Raw genomic sequence first — 22,686 nt, 5'->3', positions numbered from 1 at the left:
GAGAAAGAGATAATATACTTTGCTATATTCGTCGCGTATTTTTCGCGTGAATATCCGCGTGACTTGCGACGCGCGGCCATGGCGTGGCAGCACAAAATTGCAAGTCCTTTTGCTGCTCTCCCTTTTTAATTGTAATCAATGTCATAATCAGCCGTTTTAATCACGATTAATGCCTTAATTCTGAGAGTAATTAGTCAGTTATGGAGGCAGCAATCAGTGAGCAATTTATGAGAGAAAACGGCTCCAAGAGGGCAGCCATTTCCCTATAAATCCTGGAGACATCCAGACTTTTGAGGATACATCTCTCTGCTCCATATTTTCTTCTCCACCCATCCAGATCATTGTCTTGTGTGTTGTGCTGCCGAATCTCACCGGCACTTCTCCTTGCCGTGCACAAGTTTGGAGGGTGAGCGGTATCTCCGAGCCTCTACCGTCGTGAAGCCCGCACGAGGGACGGCAATAAGATTTCTAGGCAGCGCACTTGCGCGACCACTCTGCACTGCTTCATCTACGATCTGCACGGCAGCGAATCGACACATCGTCAACTTCATCCCTTCATCAACCTGATTGTGAGTTCTTGATAAAACTGATGAATTTTTGGTACTGTTGCTTGCTGCTAGGGTTAGAAGTATGTTCATCTGTTATAGATTGTGAAATATGTCTTTGTATAGAATCTGAAATTAAATTTTTGCGCATATTACCAACAGTAGCATGATATCTAGATTATCTGTCTATTCGATACATTTTACCTGGATTATTCGCTTGGTCCACTGATGGAATACGGTTGAATCCAATCGAACCATGAAGAGGGCCGGCCACTTCACACTGATCACACCACACATAACTATATCAAAATACATCATCAGTATCGGTTTAAAATCGTCATCAGTGATGGAACCAACACTGAAAATTACTATCAGTGTCGTTGGTGGCTAGAATCGGTACTGATAGAGGACTACCAGTGCCGGTTCTTATCTCCTCAGCTATTGTTCGCGTGCGGGAGTTTAAGAACCGGCACCGATATATCTTCAATACTGATTATTATCGAATCGACACTGATAAAACGTTGTATATACAGTGTTATATAGTAGTGCGTACTCGATAAAGAACCCAGAGACCTTCCACTGCATCTAGCGGATCGGTTCCAACTGCCCAGCGCTTTCTTCTTTACGGGCGCATCATGAGAGATCTAGCTTAGCTGGCCACATATCTAGGCTAGTCACAGCTCGGAGTAACTTGCAGCCGAGCTGCCGACATGCCAAGTTGTCAGCCAAATCATGGCACAGCTGCGCGCTTTTCAGGAGCCGGGAGCTGTACGAGACGGCGCTGTAGCGGGTTGCTGTCTGCGCTGCAATGTGGCCGCTGGAGCGCTCGGAGCGCGAGAGCGGAGGCGGACGGAGAGCACGGGCGCGAGAAAGTGCAGGGGACCAGAGCAGACGGATCGTCGTGGCATCCTCGAGCGTCTCTGTCTGGATGCGCGCAGCAGCTTGCTGGTGCCTGTGTCTTCCCGGCACATGGGTGTATGTTTCCTGCACCGTATCCGCCGCCGCAGCAGCACTGCTCCGGTACGTGCCTCCTCGCAAGTTGCAATCCACTGCCCGTACCGTGATGGCCATTGTGCGTTGCAGACGAGCTCAACTCCATTTCCATGTCACTGCATGGCGAATCTACTCGAGTACTAGCATGCAGAGGAAACGTCATGCGATAGTTTAATGGAAAGTGGGTCTTATGGAGGAGGAAAGAGCTGAAAACTGCTCTTTCGACTTCAGAGCAGTGGCGGAGCTTGGAACTAAATTCACGAGTCTGGTGAAGTCAAATGGAATTTAACTGAATCATAGGGCCAAATTAATAAAATATAAGAATTTGGGCTCAAAATACACTACAAATACATAAAATTTGTTAAATAAAAAAATACACTATAAAATACATAAAATTTGTTGAACCACGGGAATCACGGCCTCCCTTGGCTACAACTATCCTTCACCCCTGTTTCAGAGTCCCACATATAAAAGGACTAATTGCTAGGATGAGCGCACGCAGGAGCGGACCCACCGTGGGGGCGAAAGACGCTGAAGCCCTCTATCCCCAACGCACCAAACCTAGGAGCCCTAAAAAAAATTTAGGAGGAAGAAAAAAAAATTAGGAATCTTCAAAAATACATTGGCATATCACCGACGGTGGGACACATTTCACTTTGTACATGTTTCCACTTATTTTTTCTGAACTTTAAAGTGCGCAGTGAGTGTATCGGACAAGTTAATGAGCCGAGCTGTACAGAATCCGTTGCTTGATGCACCGTTGGAGAATTTGAACGCATTTGTCCTGTGCGCTCAGGTTTTACGGGATCAATCGGCACTGTTGTGAATTCAATCCATGCAGTGCAGGCTGCAGGGTTTCACACCGTTGACCACAAAAGGAACTTCTACGAGATTTTTCACCGAAAAATCAGATTCTGATTTATATCATCCTTCTCTGATTCAACGATTGATACGTGCAACTGAGAGAAAAAAATAAAAACATGTGACATATATAAAAGAATTTTTTTTCTATAAGATTAGATCTTATATAATTTTCTTGGAATGACCACTCCCATTGATTGCTGTTTCCATGCGCATCCATGGGCTGCTCACTGACCCAGGAGGAAGTTCTATAGATGGGCTGGACCTCGGCCGTTAGCATATGGGCCTTATCAGACTTGACGAATTTTTTATTTTTCTATTTCAAAAATTAAAAAATTACCAAACTAGACTTCCGTTTGAAAAAAAAATCAAAAATAGGCTACTACACCTGTCTCCCTTTCAACATACGATAGGTTAAAAAAAGGCTAAAAATAAAAAATATTCTAATGCTCTCAAAATCCAAAACACTATTGTAATAGTCATGATTTTTTTGAAAAAAAAATGTTGTAGATGATGATATAATCTAGTTGTCCAAACAATTTCAACTCAAACAATTACTTTTACAATAAAATCTATCTTTTTTCTCATTGTATATATCATATTTTTTCTAACATTTTTTAGAGCTAGATAATAATATCCTCTCTACCAACAATTTTTTTAAAATTTTTTATGACTATTTTGATATTATTTTGAATTTTGAGAGCAATAGAACGGAGAGTGATGGCTTTATTTTTTTTCTTTTTTTTTCCAAACAAGCGTTTTTTATAATATTTTATTTTTGATATATGGTCTTAAAGTTCAGACTCTAGGCTCACGAGAAAAAGTTTAGACCAATGGATGCTAAATGGTCTAAAAGTTCAGAAAACAAAAAATGAGGCTCACGAGACTAGAGCTACCAGCATGTGCAGATCCTCCTCTTTGAAAAAAAAAACATTTGCAGATCCTTCTCTCTCTCAAAAAAGAAAGAAAGAAAAAGACACAAAATAAATATCCTTTTCTTCTCTAGCCAGCCACACATCAAGCTCTAGAGTGATCTACTAGCAGCATTACATTTTCCTCTAAAAAAAAAGTGCACTACACTACACTCTACAAACATTTGGAACACTTGAGAGCTTCGATTATAGTATCAGGAAACCGAGGTTGGATTAGGAAGCACCTTGAACTACTCATTTGCCTCGGAACGCGTGGAAAAGAGGTCGCTCCATTTGAGGAGGCTGCTGCTGTCGGACTGTCTCGGAGGTTGCTTCTCATTGTCCACACGTCGCTAACCTGTAGTAGTTCATTAGCTTAGGCAATGATAAATCCTAACGCTCACCAATGCCTGCATGCTTGTCGTCTCCCGTTTTCGAAATTTGAGCTGACTGCCGCAGCACCGCGGGATTTGTCGGCTCCCGCCAGAGCAAATCGAACTCCCTATCTTTCAAAAAAAAAAAAAAAATCGAACTCCCTGTACTTTCTGTGGTTAATTGGTTCCATGTACAACCTTGTAGGAGCATTTCTTTTCAGTTTATGGAGGAGTAGCTTTTAACAGAACCACAAACTTAGAGTCTAATTATTCGAAACAGATCATGTTGGAATTTTCTCTCTTTTATTATTATTTTTGATGGCAGGAGCTCTGCCAAATAATATACGCCAGATATATACTTCTATAAATATACGAGTTATGTAGGTTAGAACGATCTTCATCGTCCATTTAATTTGATCAAACGGTCACCGTACAGAATTAAATCTTATTTCTCCTTCAAAAATATATTTAATATCTCATTATTTATCCTTCATATCTAGACATCCAATATTTATCTTTTACACATTTCAAAAAAATTATTTAATCTCCTATTATTTGTCTTTCATACCCAATCATCTAATATTTGACTTGTATACATTCACCATCGAGTTTCTTCAGAAGGTGTGCTGTCTCCTATACTTTGTCCACAGCGTCGGGTTTCTTCAGAGGATGCGTCACCTCCCGTACTTCGCCTATAACACCGATTTTCTGGAGAGGGTGTGCCGCCATTCGCACGTCGCCTCCACTATCGTCTACCATAGAGTTTATCTCTGTCACGCTATCTTTACACTAAAGTATTTTACAAGAATTATTTTTATTACCAAATAAAATCGATCATTATCTTGATTTTCCTCATAGCGTTGCTACGGACAATAAACTATGTATGACTGTACTCATCATTCCTCTTCCCCTTAATTACATGATTATGATATGAATTTCGTGAATACAATTTTTTTATATTATATTCTTTTACTTTTCGAATTATTATATATTGTATTGATTACATATGTGTAAAATACGTGTGTAGTTGCTAGTAGTATATAGTAGATGAAGAACCTTCTGAATTTTCAAAGGAATGCTAAATATTACACGCACAAATTGACTCGTTTGGTGGCCATAATAGTCTCGAAATTGATAGGAAAAAAACTAAAAAGGTCCAAGTTTGCGGTCTCAAAGTCTCAAAAGTTTCCACGTAGGACGGTAGGAGTGTGTGACTTCCAACAACTCCGGAAGATCCTTGGCCGTTGAATCGGCAGGAACGGTTGATATTGGCCCCGTCGACAAGGCGAAGTGCGCCTCCCGCCACGCGGAGGACTTTCCCGTCTTCCCCGTTCTCTCGCGGCACGACACGCTTTCCTGCTCGCGGAGCCCACTGATGACTGGGTGGCATCTGCAGTTTGGCACACTACTAACGTTTCAGGCAAACCACTCACTAGTAACTGTATTATATTGATGGGTATGTTATTGAGATGCATGGCTCGGCTCACACCTTCACTTCAGATTTAATATTTATAGGTTACTATAATATGATTTACATATCTATTTTAATCTAGAATACAAATAAAATAACTCATCTAAATACACTATTGTATTTTTAACTTTAGCTTCGTAAATTTTTAAAGCTAAAGATATCCTGTTTCTAAAACTTTTAAAGCTGAAGCTCTGTTCGACCAACTATGTGTTCAACTTGGAGCCAAAACTGATACATCGTTGAGGCTCAGTCTAGAACGACGACCATAGATTGTTCCAGTTGTTACAAATGGACTGTGGGCTCCGAATACCGTCTTAAAAAAATAGGCGTAATTAGGTCACTCATAATGCAAGTGTCTTAGAGTGAAGGCTATTTCCTTCCAACTCATACGGATATTAGTATAGAAATTCTCTCTCCAATGCAAAATTTCTTCGAAGTATTATAAAATGTGACATGTCTATTTTTTCTATTGGTTCACAATTTTTACTTGGTTTCATGTAACACATGGACATGGACAGCCCTAATGCATTTCTTAACTTATTTCTTATGTTGGATTTTGTACTTAATTTATGTCTTGTGGAAGACACTAACTTTTTTTTGTTCTTTTAATTATTTGCTACATTATAAAAAATTATATGTGGCATGCAGCATGCTCATTTAATATTTAAGAAATAAGCTAAAGTGAAACATTGAAAGTGGCTTTACGATCACACTCCTAATGCCACTCCCAGTGCCTGAGACATTAAATAGTCCTCCATATAAGATAAAAGATGATGTGACAAGTGATTGAAGAAAGAAAGAAAAAGCTAGTGTCTTTTGTAAGAAACAAGCTCACACAAAATTCAATAGGAAGAAATAGCTAAGAAATGCATTAGAGCTTGAGTACATAATCCAAGAGGTAAGACATAGAGCCTGTTTGGCAGAGCTTCTAGAGTGAAATTAGTAAGAGCTCTGCCAAATGGTAGTTTATGACTTTCAACTTCTAGAGTGATTCTCTAAAATAAATTAGATATTGGGAGATGAAAAAACTAGTTCCCTAATTTGCTTCCCTCATATAATCTCTTTTTCCATAGAATTTATCCTAGAGAATCAGTTTATTCTAGAAAATCACTAGAGAAAATATTTTTAGCTACAAAATCAATTCACCCCAGCGAATCACTTCCCGTAGAGAATTTAAATCAGGAGGAACTCTAACAAACATGCCCATAGGAAAAACAATGTATCAAGGTAAATGTAGTTTCTATAAGTAATATCTATATTTATTGATCGGCCTCACTAATATACACTAAGCATGTTGAGAATTTATATTTACACTAGTGTCTAAATGATATGAAAGACTAAGGGATTATTTGGTCCGCGTCTAAGTTTACCACGTTTAAGATTAGTTAAATATGTCTTACCACAAAAAGTATAGCTAAAAAATCTTAGCTACAAGTGTGATAAAGTTAGTCAAAAAAACTAAGTGTACAATGTGTGGATCAGAGCTAACAAAGTGTGGCTTTCTATATTTGTAACCATCAACCTAACATCTACCACACTATATATAACATAATTAATCCTAAATATGGTAAATTTAGGCGTGAATCAAACAAATTCTAGGCATTGAGAGTGGCCTAACTAAACCACACTCGTATGGCAAACGATGCAATGACCACCAAACCCGAGGCTACTCCCAGCAGCCATCCACTAAAAAAAGTCTAATGTTCAAACATGGGTTGGTGGTGCACCTGGTAAGGAGGCCACAATTCTTGATCATTAACAATACTCGTTGACTCAAAGCCCACGATCCTCTTCTGTTTAGAATTCTCCATCCCATTGCCACCTCAAGTATTCTAACCATTAATCACCCATGATTGGATCTTGGCACGACGCTCTGCTTGAGCTGTGCTGTTAATCTGGCTGCTAGTCACTAGTCAGTCGCCTAATCGCCACCCCAAGCTAGAAGCCTAGAACCCTACTGCTGCTTCTGGTACAAATTGCACGCTGCCCGGTTGCAATTCGAGAACCGAGGAGGACGCCGACGTAATTCTGAGTTCTGACGAGCCATACCTTCAGGTAAGCTTTCTGAATTTCTTTCTTTCTCTTTTGGGGTCTAGTTCAGATGATTTCAGTTGTTTCGTAGCAAGGAGATGCATGGTTTGTGATCATGGAGAAGAATAGGGATAAACGAAATAAAAGACGTATGGTTTTAACTATCTTGCCTCGTTGTGTTCCAGATTGCTGAGAGATGGGGTGCGTCCCTTCCAAGATCCTGGCGAAATCAGGGAGCTTTCAGGAGACGGTGAGACACAGCTTCCAGAGGAGCAACGTGATCGAGGAGATCATCCTGTCCAGCTCCAAGAGCAACGGCGACCAGTTCCTGGCCCTTCTCTGCACGTCGAATTCGTCGGTCAGGAAGGCCAAGGAGCCCGAGCAGAGCCCACTACCGGCGGCGGCCGAGCCCGCTGCCAAGATCGAGACGATCAACGTGTCCGAACTGCTCGCCGGGCTGGAGGAAGAGAACGCCGCAGAGCAAGAACGGCAGAGCGATCGCAGGGAAGGCGGCATGTCACCTGCTCAATGCGCGTCAGATGGTGGCGCTGCCGGGAGGGCGAGGAGCTTCCGCACGGTGGAGGAGTTCGACGCGTTGGTGACGCAGAGCAGCTCGTCGGAACAAGCAACACCGGCACCTGAACAGGAGGAACGTAGAGCAGCGGCAGTGGCATCTAGTCACGGCGCGTCGGCCACTGCCATGGAGAGCAACTCGTCCGAGCAAGAGGAGGCCGCGAGGCAAGGAGAGGCGACCGGCGCGAAGAGGCGGGCGAGGGCGAGGCAGCTGGGCGAGCTGAAGGTGCCGCCGGCCTTCGACTTCTCCAAGTCCGGCAGCCTGAGGGACTGGCTGCTCCAGGGAGGCCAGATCTTCTCGCCCGGCTCCTACGTTACGCCCAAGTTCGGAACCGCGCCGACGGCGCCGGCTGACCACGAAGGTCACAAGGCCGCCGAGCAGCAGCAGCAGCAGCAACACGTGGTGTTCGACCCGGAGCTTGTCGCGCAGTTCGAGCGGGCCATGGAGCAGCAGTCCGAGGACGGGGAGCGCGTCCTGACGGAGATCTTGGAGGCGCTGGAGTTGGAAGCCGGGGAGAAGGAGCGCACGGCGGCGTTGGGGAGAGTGAGCGATCAGCCGGTGGCCGTGTCTGTGCATCAGGACTAGGCGGTGGTGAGGTAGAGTTGAGTTTTTGGATGGCTGTAGTGTGACTGTAAAATTGTCGGTAACAAGTGTTCAGAAATGGTTTGAGTATTTTGAATAGTTTTCATATTCTTGTGAGCATGTTCTGTAGGATTTTTATTTATTTTTTGGTAGATTTGTTTGCGGACTGTGAATTTGAGTCTTGTTTAGCATCTTCAATTTTTTGGTAGATTTTCTAGAATAAACTGATTCTCTGGGATAAACTTTATGGAAGAAGAGATTATATGAGGGAAGTAAATCAGGGGAACTGGTTTTTTCATCTCCCAGTATCTAATTTATTTCAGAGAATCACTCTAAGAGTTGAAAGTTGTAAACTACCGTTTGGCAGAGCTCTTACTAATTTTACTCTGAAAGCTCTATCAAACATACTCTATGTCTTACCTCTTGGATTATGTACTCAAGCTCTAATGCATTTCTTAGCTATTTCTTCCTATTGAATTTTGTGTGAGCTTGTTTCTTACAAAAGACACTAGCTTTTTCTTTTTTTTCTTCGATCACTTGTCACATCATCTTTTATCTTATATGGAGGACTATTTAATGTCTCAGGCACTGGGAGTGGCCTTAGGAGTGTGATCGTAAAGCCACTTTCAATGTTTCACTTTAGCTTATTTCTTAAATATTAAATGAGCATGCTGCATGCCACATATAATTTTCTTATAATGTAGCAAATAATTAAAAGAACAAAAAAAGTTAGTGTCTTCCACAAGACATAAATTAAGTACAAAATCCAACATAAGAAATAAGTTAAGAAATGCATTAGGGCTGTCCATGTCCATGTCCATGTGTTACATGAAACCAAGTAAAAATTGTGAACCAATAGAAAAAATAGACATGTCACATTTTATAATACTTCGAAGAAATTTTGCATTAGAGAGAGAATTTCTATACTAATATCCGTATGAGTTGGAAGGAAATAGCCTTCGCTCTAAGACACTTGCATTATGAGTGACCTAATTACGCCTATTTTTTTTAAGACAGTATTCGGAGCCCACAGTCCATTTGTAACGACTGGAACAATCTATGGTCGTCGTTCTAGACTGAGCCTCAACGATGTATCAGTTTTGGCTCCAAGTTGAAAAAAATCTTTTCCAGCGGATGCATGAGAAGTCGAAGACTACGAGCGTGAGAAGGCCCAATCTGTGCAACGTGGGCTGTCGACGAGGAGGAACCAAGCCCACTGCTCTCTCCCACGCCCGCACACCATAGAACGAAAAGTCAGGCCGGAGATCCAACCAGTCAGGCAGCTGGTTCACCCGTCCAACTAGTCGAACCGGTGATTTTTCATTTAGCAATATAATGTTTATTTCTCTTATCTTTTGTAAAAAATATGTAAGTTTTCTTCCACATATGTAATAAAATCTATCCAAATATATCACATGCTCCCTCCGTTCAAAAATAATATGTGTATTTCTTTTAGGCTTGGTATTCGAAGTTGAATTTTAACTTAATTTTTCTCACAAAATATATCATTTATAACTACAAAACCTATATAATACGAATTTATTTTAAATTATGAATCTAATTATATAATTTTTATATATTAGACATTCTTGTAATTTAATTAAATGTTAGTTAAAGTATAAAATTTAACTTTTTTAAAAAAATACGCGTATTATTTTTAAATAGAGGTAATATAACATAACATATGAGATAACACATCAATAATGCAACAGTATATTGTCTAAAGTTCCAAACTCCAAGTCCAAACGAATCAAAACCAGCTGGCTCGACACAAATCAGGTTCACTTGACTGGTTCACACCGGTTCAATTGCATGGACGATATTTAAGCTAAACCGAACCGGTTCTAGTTTTTTCCAGTTCAACGAGTTACCCGAGCCGAGGTTTTTTGTTCTATGCCGCACACCCGCCCGTGGGTCGTCGTTGCCTTTCAGGGTTGCACCACGCAACGGGCTACGGTTGCCGCGTGCGACTAGGCTCAGTACACACACCCTCGTCATGGCACATCCAATGTTTAGCTCGCCGGCTGCGATCCTGCCACTGACCGACGGAATGGTGGCTACGACCGGCCTCCACCCTAAGCTGGTGGCCTTGTTCTCCTCTACCGACGCGTGAGCAGCAGGGGCCCAATGATGCTATGGACGCTCGCAGGGGGATGGGATTTGTTCTCTCACAGAAGGAGAGACCCAATTCGATTCGGTCTCTAGACCATACACACGTATATGCATACGAACGGAGACACCCTATTGTTCTTGTGTTCTGCTATGAGTTTGAATTGTGTTGGAGAGTCAGAGAGAGAAATGCCATAACCGCTGAGAACGTTTCACAACACGTTATCAACACTCACTCTACCGCCATCGACGTCGACTATATTGTCTACATTGTGTCATCAAACTTGCCAGCACCTACACCGTTGTGTTCAAGATCAGATCTGCCTGCTACTGATCTACCGGCACCAAGCCCTACAGTGTGCTGAATCGTGTCTCGCAATGCTGTCAGCCGGCCATCGAGCCGGATTTTTTCCCTAAGCTGTTGTACATGAACCATACATACTAGAATACATATAAGAATAGTACACATGGTGGGGCTCACTAGCCACCATTGAAACCCTAGCATTCACAGGCATAGATTCCACTGGCGGTGATATCCCTGCACAGAAACACTCGCAGTGGCTCAAAGGCCATCGCTATAACACACGCACGCACACGAGACCCAAAGATCACTGCTCCAAATCCAACCGGCGCCGTACGTCATCCTCACATCACCACCGCGTGTTGTCATTGCATCGTTGGTCACCTGCCTCCTCTCACTTCACCGGCACTCGGCCAAACCAAGGCTGCTGCCTCTGCGTTGCATGCACTTCTCTCTCGCGTGTGGCGTAGGAGGAAGCGACCTTGTTTGACCGAGTACTAGCTAATTAATCGGGACATTGGCCCAATAAGCGGAGAAAGGGGCTGAAACTTTAGGAACATGGGCGGGCATATTGGAAAAAACCAGAAAAAAAAAGAAAAAAGAAGAAGGACAAGGCCGAATGCCCAATAGGTAGTTGGGCCGACCCAAATTAGAATTGGGCCTTATTTATGTTCAGGAGAAAAAATAGAAAATAAAAAAAACTAAATTTCTTTTTGCTAAAACCCCCTGGAATTTAGAACAATCAGAATAGGTTATGTGTTTTTACAAAATACAACCTGTCGGAGGATTAACTCCTGTCGCAGGGATCCCGAGAGACCCATTTTTAGAGATTCGGCCGGAGGATGATTCTGAATAAGTTCGTCGGAGAAATAAATAGAAGTGGAAGTAAATGCAACGGCCGGTGGCGGGGGATAATCGACCTAGTGCAAAGGGAAGTAAATGCACCGGAGTTTAGACAGGTTCAGACCGCGCAGGGGCGTAATACCCTACTCCTGTGTGGATGTAATAACTGTCCTGAGGAAGTCCCTCAAGGATGTTACTGGTTATAAGAATATTGAGTCTAACTAAGAGCTTGAGGCCCCTTGCTCTTGGGCAGGGACTACGGTTTGGTTCTTGGTGCTTCTATGCTCGATGCTTGCGGTCTCTTGGATGTCGCGGGTGTATCCTTGGTCGGATTCTCTTCGGTCTATTCTTGGTTGATTGGGGGGTGGTTTGTTTTTTCTCTTGTTCTCTTCTGTGCGCCAATTCTTTTATACACTCGCCGACTGCGACATGCCTCGAACGGGAAGGAGGGGGTACAAGTTCCAAGACGCCATGACTGAGAAAGGCGTCATCATTTTCTCTGGGCGAAGTGACCGGGGAGGTGGAAAACGCGGCGCACGCCCGGTCACTTGTCACCATAAATGCCCTGGCTACGGGTGCCATTGAGAGGGCCCACCGGGCAGCCACAGAGCTACCCGGCGTGCCCGCCCTGTCTTGTTCCTCTGCCACGGCAGGGCGGCAGGCGGAATACCTTGATCCTGGCGATGTTATCCCGAGACACACCGGATGATACGGGACGGGACCCGTGCAATTAATAGCCCCACGCCTCTCTGCCAAAATGTGGCAGGAACTGACACTACCGCGGGAGCAGTTGGGAATGTCAGATCGCGCACGCTCATTAAATACGGCCTCAGGCCTCTGACTGATTGACACCTCATCGGCGGGCCCCTCGGGGGCCTTTCCGGGTCGTCGGGGCACCGAGCGCTCGGGGGTACTGTTCACCTCCCCGAGCACTCTCTCCCGAGAATGCTTATCCTTGTCCTCGGGGCACCGGGTGCTCGGGGGTACTGTTTACCTCCCCGAGCGCCCTCTCCCGAGCACTCTTGCACGAACCTTCGGGGAACCGAGTGCCCGGGGGTTGCCACATGCAGCCCCGAGCACTCTCTCCCGAGCACTTTCACACTGACCCTCGGGGAACCGTGCGCTCGGGGACTGCTGCGTGCAGCCCCCGAGCACTCTCTCCCGGAACTTAGCTCTTCTGATTGTCGGGGGACTAGGGTGCTCGTGGGTGACCAGGCACCTCCCCGAGCACTTTCTTCCCGGTACTTAGACTCTGCAGGTCATCGGGGAACTGGGGTGCTCGGGGACCAGGGTCTATGGCCCCGAGCACCTTCTCCCGGAACTTAGACTTTCCTCACATCGCAGGAGGGACCTCGCGGTATGGTGACACGTGGCGGACGGCTGGCCTGGCCTCGGGACTCAGGGACCCCCGGTTCTTGATACACCGACACAACCTAAACTTTTTTTGGAAATAGAGCATAATACTTCATAATTTGCATATTGGTTCGTAGGTTTTCTGAAAAATACACAAAGGCCTTGAATTTTTGCAAAATAGACTTTGTATTTTCTGGAAATTGTTCGCAACACTCAAAATTACATAAAAACCGTCAAAAATCAGAATTTTCCAGGACTTTGGAATTTTACAGAATAACCCCTTGGGAATTAGTATTTTGTGCCTAAATTGTGCGTATATGGCATATTAATTTCAATATGAATTACCGTGTTTCTTTTATAATTATGCCTTATATTGATATTGTTAATATATTATGCTCTCTTGAATGCATTTAATTATCAAACATTATGAATCATGATATGTAATCTAAATATTAAAATATTGAATGATTACATTAAAAACATGGTTTAATGTGCATGAGCTCTCTTAATCCTGGATAACCTTAGACTTAGGACCCTCAAAGGGACTCATATTTCTTCTTGGCATTGTGCGAACTTTTGGGATAAACGAATAATGGGTAATTAATTTAGAAAACCGTTGAATACCTTAATTAAATCTAAAAAATGCTAGGAAGTGTCTGAGAATATTTTAGATTATCATCCACTTTGCACCCTACTACTTTTTACATGTAGTAAACTTATATGCACATTATTTTTATTCTGTAGAAAATGTCTGATCTTGTGAAGAGAGAATTGTAAACTTATACGCACATTATTTTTATTCTACAGAAAATGTCTCATCTTGTGAAGAGAGAATTTGATGGGCTTTCCCCGAATGGCAGTAATTATCTGGCGTGGTCACTTATGCTGAAATCCTTCTTAGTCGAGCATCGGGGACTTCAATTCTGACGAGGAGAGGGAGATGTGGGTGGAGGTGGCGATGCTTTGTGTGAGGCGAACCAAAGGAGGGCAGGCATCTGGGAGAAGTGCGGCCCGAAGCCACGGTATGGCTAGAGGGGGCCTGGCACCCCCAACAACACTACCATTTAACTAATAAAGTGTTAATCAGCACGTGTTAACTACAGTTCAATCTATTTTTTTTTTTTATCTAATTGGCCCCTCCATATTTAATTGGTCCCTTCTATATCTAATTCCTGGCTTCGTCCCTGAGTGCGGCCACCTGGCTGACGAACTTGGTTCTCCTTCGTCGTCCCGGCGCATCGATGGAGCGGAGAGGGAGGGTGATGGAAGCTGAAGCCGAGGGGCTTCGTGTTCATAGAGAAAGATGGGGATGAGGGATGGATGGGGAAGTTGGATTATTTTTTATTTTTAACCGAGATGCGGTCTTATCTTAATGCCCATACACATTGTGAAAACTAGTCCAATCAATAGGTGCGCCTGCTAATTACGGATAGATCGGGTATGCACCATCAAAGTTTTCTTAATTAGCATCGGTAACAGGAGTCTAAACATACGTGCGTGTCGTGCATGATTCTTCCGTGTACGTGACTCGGCAGGGCAAGTCTTCCGTTCCACAACCTGATCCATACAAGCTAAGGAATATCAACCATAGATCTTCTATATATAATTGGTATCCACAAAATTAAGGGCCAGGCGTTCTATGTTTTAAGATTTTCTAGGATTTCGTTTTTTTCATAGCATGCCTCATGTAAAGATTACCGTTGAGTTTATGCAGAAGCCTCCAATTAATAAATATAAAGACTGCAGCAACAAAAGTGCAAAACCAACTTACGCATGGTCCACGCATATGGGCCAGTTGGACCGTATCATTGTGGCTGCCCTCACATTCCTACCCGTCCAGAACTCCACATCGATTCGCTGCAACAAGCCATCAACGATATCCTTCTGATCCAGAATGACCAGATGGCAAACATCTCAAAAGAAGAAGAAGACCAGATGGCGTAGAATTAGAGATGCAATCAAATCGGATACGAACGGATATAGTTGATTTTATATTTTTTTCTATATTTTTTTCTCAGAGTCAGAGTCGATACGGATAGTGCTGGATACAGATATGGATGCAGATACTCTTGGTCACGAATACAAATCGATTTAGATTGAATATGTGACATGTTGGATGTGGACATTGTCGGTCACGAATATTTCTTCGGATATTGAGTAAAAACAACGGTCATATATATTATGATCACTTCACTATTTCACAAGTCCAAAATCCAACTACACGGTGAGCCAAAAGTATGAGAAATCATAAATAGGGACAAATGATTCATTACAAGTCTTGTTGGACAATGTGAGCCGAACGTAGCTCGATTGGCAAGAGGGTTGGTTCGCTTGCGTGCCCGCTCGTGTTCGAGCACTGCTCGATGAGGTTGTCTCACTGGGGTACTCGTATGCGTGCGCGTTTAGTGAGGATTAGTCGGAATGTGTGCTTAGGATATGCACATGTGTGAGTGTGTTGGGCGCGAGTGTGTGTGGTGTGCGTGGGTTCTAGATTATGTACATCCTAATTGTACCTTAAAAAAAAGTCTTGTTGGACAACACAAATGACGAGGCTTAACAATGTAGAAGCAACACATATCAGTAATACAGTACCAAACAATTATACAACCAATCAACCCCATGCCATACAGTGATATCAGTAAATAGAAAGCACTCGCACTTGCAGAGTTGCAGACTTGTAGTTGACAGTTTGACACAACCAGACAACCCCATCAGAGCTAACTAAAATCAAAACATACACTCATTTCAATATTCCATCACCGCCAGGTTGCTGAAATCCATTACCAATGAGGACACATTTTTTTAACAATCCCGTGCACAAGATCAAAGATTCATGACAACCATAGAAAGTGCCAAGATTTAAATATTGAAATCTAATCAAAATTGTCAGACAGAGGAGAAAGCAGACCTGTTCTTCATCTTAATAAAATTTAGTCGCTCTCGTCCTCCTCATAGTCCTCGGTCATCTCGTTCTCCTACAAAAATTAGTGCAGATCAGCATATGCCTAGCATATGGATATAGAAAACAAAAATATGCAGTGACCCTACTAACTACTAAGATGTAACAAACAGTTCTTGGACTAGCAAGACAGACCCATGTGTCACAGACAGGGGCTGAAGCAGTAACTCTGAAATTTTTGAAAATGTTTGAATGGACTGAAGCAACATGCTGTAATTCTAGAATTATTTAGTATGGATGACAATATGTGTACTTTGACATCAACTGACCAATGCTCATTCTGGAGCAAAAGCAACATTCATTACTTGCCGGTCTCGCCAATCTCGGAAGGCTACATGCATTACTTGCAACAATGCTAAAAAAATGGTGAACCGGATCAGATGCAAAGAGAGCAGATGGATAAAATGAAAATTAGTCAACTTCTTAGATTTAACATGTTAACACAATGAAAAATTGAACAGATTCAAACGATAATGTTATTACAATATGGTATCAAATCAACAAACCTTCTCCCTTATGATTGTCATAGTACATTCTTTATCCTCCGACTCCAAATTAAACTCATCAAGAATTGATGCTATCTTATCCTTAGAACAAGAAATTCAAAAATGGCATATGAAGTTAACAAATAAAATCAGAAGTTATATAAACTATTAATTATATCTTTCTTAGATGCAATATTCCAGTCCTTTGTACAAATTAGAGCCTCGACCACCTTAGGCTCTAGATGGGTGCGGAATGAACTAACAACACGCCCACGGCCACTGAAAGCTGATTCTAAAGCAATAGTAAACACTTGAACAACTAATACGTCATGAGCAAGTCGCGCGAGAACATGATATGTCAAATTTTGCACTCTTCCACTTGGATCAACCCACCGAATTGGTTTTTGTTTCATGTATATCTCCAATTCATCCTCATACAAAAACTCTTCAATCTCAACGTTGGCACTATCAAGTTTGTGAGAATCTACAGTAGGTACAGCATGAGCATTAGGCTTTGAAGATTCACATGTATTGCACAAATAAGTTTCGAACAATTTATTCACAACATCCATGTAACGACTAAGTTCACAAGCGACCCTCTTATTGTAAATCTTCCTCAGAAAATATTCCACTAACTTTTCTTGTATTTAGGATCAAGGAAGCATGACACAACAAGAGCTATGTTAGATTTTTTCTAATACTTGTCATATTTTTCTTGCATGGCCTCGGCCATAGAAGCACATTAATATCAACACTTTCACACCAATCTCTAAATGCTAATTTTATCTCACAAAACTTTCACCAAAATAAATTTGTTGTTGGATATTGACATCTAGAAAATAATATGGTAGCATCATTGAGTTTCTTCAAACACTTGCACAGTGACTCTGCCATGTCCCATTCGTCATCTGACAGAGCACAATTATCATATTTCTCCTTGTGCAAGTACGCTAGCCTTTAAAAAGCGCTCTTATAATAGATAACATGGCTTAACATATCATATGTTGAATTCCATCTTGTAGGAACATTCAATGGAAGGCCAGATTTATTATTCAATTCAAAAAATTATGCACACTTCTCAAATTCCTCCCGCTGCAATGTAGAGTTCTTCACAATAACAATAGTAGCTCTAATATTCTTAACTGGATGCAATTACTTTTAAACCATCTTGAGCAAACAAATTTAATATGGGACATAAATATCTCACATAAAAGAAAGCACCATCACATATCAAGGGAGGAGACTTACTAATCTTAGAAAGCATGTTAAGCTCCCTCACAACTACTTTCGCACATTTATCATTGGCTGCCGCATTGTCTAGGGTGAGAGTAAATAACCTCTTTTCCAGGTTTCAAGACATCACTCCCTTAATAAATTCACTTGCTAGTCTAGTTCCTGTATGATGTCCATTGACATTAATAAATTTCACTATTCTTTTTTGTATCTGTCAATTATCATCAATCCAATAGATGGTGATGCACATATAACCTTTATTTTGATTGGATGTCCATATATCTATAGTTGCAGAAATCGACAAAAAAGAGCTTTCAATAGTTCAAACAACTTTGTCTTTTCAGCTAAGAACATTTCCAGTATTTCTTTCCTAGTGATCGTAGGACACTAGAATGAGAAGCTAGGATGCATAGATTTGATGAAATCAACAAAGAACTCATGCTCAACCATCGTAAAGGGGTATTCAAGCATAACCATTGCCAAATAGAATTTTTTTCAAGCTAACTTCAGGATCATACTTAAAAGTCTGAACAACTTCACTATTACCTTCACCCGTTTGAAGTAGTTGATGTCCTTGCTTTATGAAGTGCTTCGATTGCAAATGATTCCAAAGGGACACCGTGTCCTTAGTGGATTCATGCGAGTTTTGAAAATACACTTATTGCACTTCGCCCAAATTTGATTCTCTATCACACCATCATCTCTCTCATGTGTCTTTGTGGACTTGGTGAAGTAGTCCCAAACCTTAGAGGAACTCTTTTTCTATTTCTTTGTAGCAGACTCTACTTCTGCAATGCAAGTCCCATCATTAGCAATTTCTTCATCAACAATAACAATAGGTTCTGCACCTCCTTCAGTGATTGTGGTTGTCTCCTTCACCACCAAAGCACTATCATCTAGTTGTGGTGGCTTTGGCACTGATTGACCCGTGCCAACAGTTGTAGCAGCAGTAGCAGGAGACGCTCCAATGCTTGCACATACACTCGCAGTTGTAGTAGTAGTAGCCATCCTAAATCTATTAAATAGAAGGAAAAACACATATCAATTTTATTATAGGCACAACATAGTAGAGAAGCATGAGCACAGTTTGATGAATGAAACATGCACAAACATGAAGCGAAGATGAAACACATTTAGATGAAACAAGAACAAACATGATCACATCTTCATCTATTACTGGAGAGAGTAAGAAGGTGATAGACAACTATTGAACCAAGCACCAATTAACTATATTTACTAAGAACAAAAGCATTAGAAGCCTTTTGCGACACACCACTGAACAAAACTACATGAAACAACAAAATATCCAAAGGATCAGCATACACCAATTCAATACAGTAAATAAATGCACATTATGTAACTAGGTACTCGCAAACAGCGCAACAATATAGCATCATGAATGATACAGCCAGAATAGAGCAAACAAGGGATGAAACGAGGTGAGAAGGAGAGGTCACCTCGTTGATGGCAAATGTCAAGGATCTGGCGGTTGCTCTTCTTCACCTTCTTTAGCTTGCGGAGGAAGTACCTGCACATAACGAAACAAGCTAAACCAGTCCATGTAATGAGGTAAGCGACGCCTTGACAATTAAGGCATCATCTGAGTCGACACCACCAAATGCAAACGGAGCCGTACCTAATCCAATGGAGGGTTGGGAATGGCGGCCCGCCACCAGCAGAGCCGTAGATCTAGCACTGCGCCACCGACCGAGTCGAGTCCACTATGGAATTAGAAGCGTTGGCCGCCTTCCCATCTAGAGGACCGCCTCACCCCTCCAGCCCCAGGAATGACGGTGATGGTTGGATTCAGCAGATGGATTCTGGTGCACTGGTGCGGATTGCTCAGATGAGGGGATTTATTTAGGGTTTGGGATTTGGGGAGGAAGCGGCTGGCGCCTGCTACGCCCCGGAGAGGAGAGAGGCGAGGAGCGGAGGAGGCACAGCCGTGTAGGGACGAGAGGAATGGGAGGCGCAGCCACACAGGAGAGGCAGGAGCGGAGGCAGCTTCTGTGCCCGGAGGCCAAAGCGGAGGAGGTGCAGGGACTGAAAGGAATGCCATGGTGCGATTGCTACGCCTGGGCCTTGGGGGAGTCGGGGGGTTGGCCTGTTGGATTTGGAGATCCGGATAGTTATCGGATACTCATCGGATATATCTGATAAAAATATCGGATATCCGGTATCAAACGGATACCGGCCTTCCTATATTTAGATCCGATATTCGATACTGCTATTTGAATCAGTATCCGATATCCAAATTCTTTATCGGATATCCGAGTTCTTCGGATCGAATACTGTCTGAGCCCCTTCAGATGATGGTTGATTGGGAAATATCCGTCATATTTGTACCCCTACACAGAACTACAGAAACCAAACCGCATGCCCGTACCCAAAGCTCTGTCTGTACCCGCAGAACGATCACCGACACCGGAATCTGTCACAGCGCATCGTCCGCCCATCTCCCTTTGCGAACGGCGTGACGCAGCCGGCAGGCCACTCCAAGCGTTAACTGTGGCGGAACCCGACAAGGCATCTCGCCTTGCGGATGCACGAGCCGCAAGGGAAGAAGGGAAAGGAAGCGGTGCGCCCGCCCGGCGTACGTGAGCGCGACCCGGGTAGTGATGCTCACGCCGTGCACGAGAAGCGCTACCTGATACTGCTACTTGCCTGTAGTGCACTCCTCTCCTCTCCTTTAAGGCAGCACCGGGCGGTTCGTCGGAGCAGCACGGCGATGACTTCCAACAGCGAGGTGAAGGACATCCACAGCAAAGACAGAGCCAAGACCCTCCTCAAGAACGAAGCCGTCTACGAGGTACGCGCGCGCAGCTCCCTGTCAAGATCTTCTCTTGCTTGTACGATGTTGTTTGTGAATTGTGATCGATTTCAGTACATGCTGAACACGATGGTGTACCCGCGGGAGCACGAGTGCATGCGCGAGCTCCGGCTCATCACCCAGCAGCACACCTAGTACGCACGCTCGCTTGCATGATTAGCTTCTCTCTCTCTTTCTTTTGATCTCACGTGATTAGTTTGTGCATGGATTTGGGGTTGTTCTGAATTAGTGGGTTCATGGCATCGCCGCCGGACGAGGCGCTGCTGCTGTCGATGCTGCTCAAGGTGATGGGCGCCAGGAACACAATCGAGGTCGGCGTCTTCACCGGCTGCTCTGTCCTCGCCACCGCGCTCGCCCTCCCAGACGACGGCAGGGTCGTGGCGATCGACGTCAGCCGGGAGTACTTCGACCTCGGCCTGCCCGTCATCCAGAAAGCCGGCGTCGCGCACAAGGTCGACTTCCGCGAAGGCCCCGCGATGCCCATCCTCGGCAAGCTGCTCGCCGACGTACGCAACAACCTCCGAATCTTTTGATTCTTGATCCAATTAATGGCGCCGGCCGTTGGCCTTACTCGCTCATCGATCTTCGTGCAGGAGGGGAACGAGGGGAAGTTCGACTTCGCGTTCGTGGACGCGGACAAGGGGAGCTACGGCATCTACCACGAGCAGCTGCTGCGGCTGGTACGCGTCGGCGGCGTGCTCGCCTACGACAACACGCTTTTTGGAGGCTCCGTGGCGATGCCGGACGACACGCCGCTCACGGAGGGCGACCGGGAGGTCAGGGGCTTCATGAGGGCGTTCAACGCCAAGATCGCCGCCGACCCGCGCATCGAGGGAGTGCAGCTCCCCGTCGCCGACGGCATCACGCTGTGCCGCCGCGTCGTCTGAGCTGCCGTCTGTCGCCTTGGCGCGCGGGGCGGGATCGAGTGTATGTTTCGTTGAATGAAGTGTGAAGGAATAAACGGTAAACAACTGTACATGACTGTGTGTATTGCTCAGTCTAGATTTGACTCTTCGAGTCCCGTAAAATAAATCAACTCGCCAGAAAATACTTCCAGTACTATCTTGGGAGATCAGATCCGTTGGAATACCACGTTGCCAGCGGTCAGAACATTTCTCTCTCCGTTTCTCACGATTTAACACAGTAGATATAAACACAAGAATACATGTAAACACAGATGTAAGGAGAGGCCATCTTTCTTATTATTTTTGTATATTAGATCTGTACAAAATTCTCTCATCTTCTTTCGTATATGTAGTCCTGCATGGAAGGAGTCTACTAAGAGTCATGTTTCAGTATGAGCTCACCTAACTGGACTTGCAAGTCGAGCCGAACCTTTTTCGGAAATTGGCTTTATAACCTCCCTTTGGACGAATACCATAAGATGCATATGTTTCATTAAAAACCTATAAGAAAACCTAGTGAAAAAAACTATTTTTGGAAAAAAGAGTACATATCATACGCAAGTTGAATTGCACATGTTGCCTCGTTAAAAATCTCATATGAGAAATCTTTAGGTAAACTCGCTATGGGAAAAGAATACAACACATAGCTTTCTTGTTCGTATAGTATTTGAGGTATTCTATTCTTCATGGATAGTTATCAATCTTTAAGATTGTGCAATAATGATCTACTTGATCATAATACTTAAGTGGTATATCATCAAGGTTGATTCAATTATCGACCATCAAGTTGATTCCTTCTAGGTAAACAATATAAATATTTTAAATCTAAAATATGAAGATCAAAATTCAACATGTATGCTCCCCCCTCACAACATCCTTTGAATTTCATTGTTCGAAATGTTTTAATCACATTTTTTTCATAAATGTGCATAACCAATGACAATAGCCGAGATAACCCGATTAGGGTCAGTTAGACTAGCAATGGAGGATGGTCAAGTACTCAATAACTCTGAGAATATTGATCGGATCTGTAAGTTCTATGTGTAAGTTTGGTCAGTTTGTAAGGCTGATCAGTTTCATTTTATAATTTTTCTAGATTAATTCAGCTGACATGGTTGTCTGGAATCTTTGCGTCATTGAATATTTCTTTTTTCTTGATAACCATTTTGTGAAACTCAAAGTCAAGATAATTTCTAACTTGCTAGATCTTCACCGAGTAAAGGAAAAATACCAAGCATATACTGCTCGATGTTCTTTAAATCTTATTCTTAGTGAACACGAGTACGAGTTGGGTGAAGTTGTTCTTTAAGCAATGATTGTGAGTAA

General features: G+C 43.2%; 2 protein-coding genes and 1 long non-coding RNA gene across 3 annotated transcripts; 2 read left to right on the top strand and 1 right to left on the bottom strand.

The window, feature by feature from the left end:
* Positions 1–7,036: 7,036 nt before the first annotated feature.
* On the top strand, positions 7,037–8,515 carry LOC133896269 (uncharacterized). The gene is made up of 2 exons (XM_062336845.1): positions 7,037–7,210; positions 7,372–8,515. The coding sequence occupies exon 2, from the start codon at positions 7,383–7,385 to the stop codon at positions 8,343–8,345; it is 963 nt and encodes a 320-aa protein (XP_062192829.1). The 5' UTR covers positions 7,037–7,210; positions 7,372–7,382; the 3' UTR covers positions 8,346–8,515.
* Positions 8,516–15,558: 7,043 nt separating this feature from the next.
* LOC133896271 (uncharacterized) lies at positions 15,559–19,707 on the bottom strand. Its single transcript, XR_009905733.1, has 4 exons — positions 19,262–19,707; positions 19,083–19,153; positions 18,172–18,640; positions 15,559–15,923 (listed from the first exon to the last, which is right to left on the bottom strand). It is a non-coding gene; the product is annotated as an uncharacterized LOC133896271 (long non-coding RNA).
* Positions 19,708–20,049: 342 nt separating this feature from the next.
* LOC133896270 (tricin synthase 2-like) lies at positions 20,050–21,455 on the top strand. Its single transcript, XM_062336846.1, has 4 exons — positions 20,050–20,434; positions 20,510–20,589; positions 20,685–20,961; positions 21,049–21,455. The coding sequence occupies exons 1-4, from the start codon at positions 20,168–20,170 to the stop codon at positions 21,340–21,342; spliced, it is 918 nt and encodes a 305-aa protein (XP_062192830.1). The 5' UTR covers positions 20,050–20,167; the 3' UTR covers positions 21,343–21,455.
* The last annotated feature ends 1,231 nt before the right edge of the window (positions 21,456–22,686 follow it).

The sequence above is a fragment of the Phragmites australis genome, chromosome 16 (genome assembly GCF_958298935.1).
Source record: "Phragmites australis chromosome 16, lpPhrAust1.1, whole genome shotgun sequence".
Classification (NCBI taxonomy): Eukaryota; Viridiplantae; Streptophyta; class Magnoliopsida; order Poales; family Poaceae; genus Phragmites; species Phragmites australis.
This window is presented reverse-complemented; position numbering and strand designations above follow the sequence as displayed.

What these genes read in the sequence shown, in the direction of transcription:
- LOC133896269 (XM_062336845.1), top strand. Translation starts at nt 7,383, where the DNA reads ATGGGGTGCGTCCCTTCCAAGATCCTGGCGAAATCAGGGAGCTTTCAG.
- LOC133896270 (XM_062336846.1), top strand. Translation starts at nt 20,168, where the DNA reads ATGCACGAGCCGCAAGGGAAGAAGGGAAAGGAAGCGGTGCGCCCGCCC. An exon ending in AGAACGAAGCCGTCTACGAG is followed by an intron (nt 20,435 to 20,509) that starts GTACGCGCGCGC and finishes GATCGATTTCAG; the next exon opens with TACATGCTGAACACGATGGT. An exon ending in ATCACCCAGCAGCACACCTA is followed by an intron (nt 20,590 to 20,684) that starts GTACGCACGCTC and finishes GTTCTGAATTAG; the next exon opens with TGGGTTCATGGCATCGCCGC.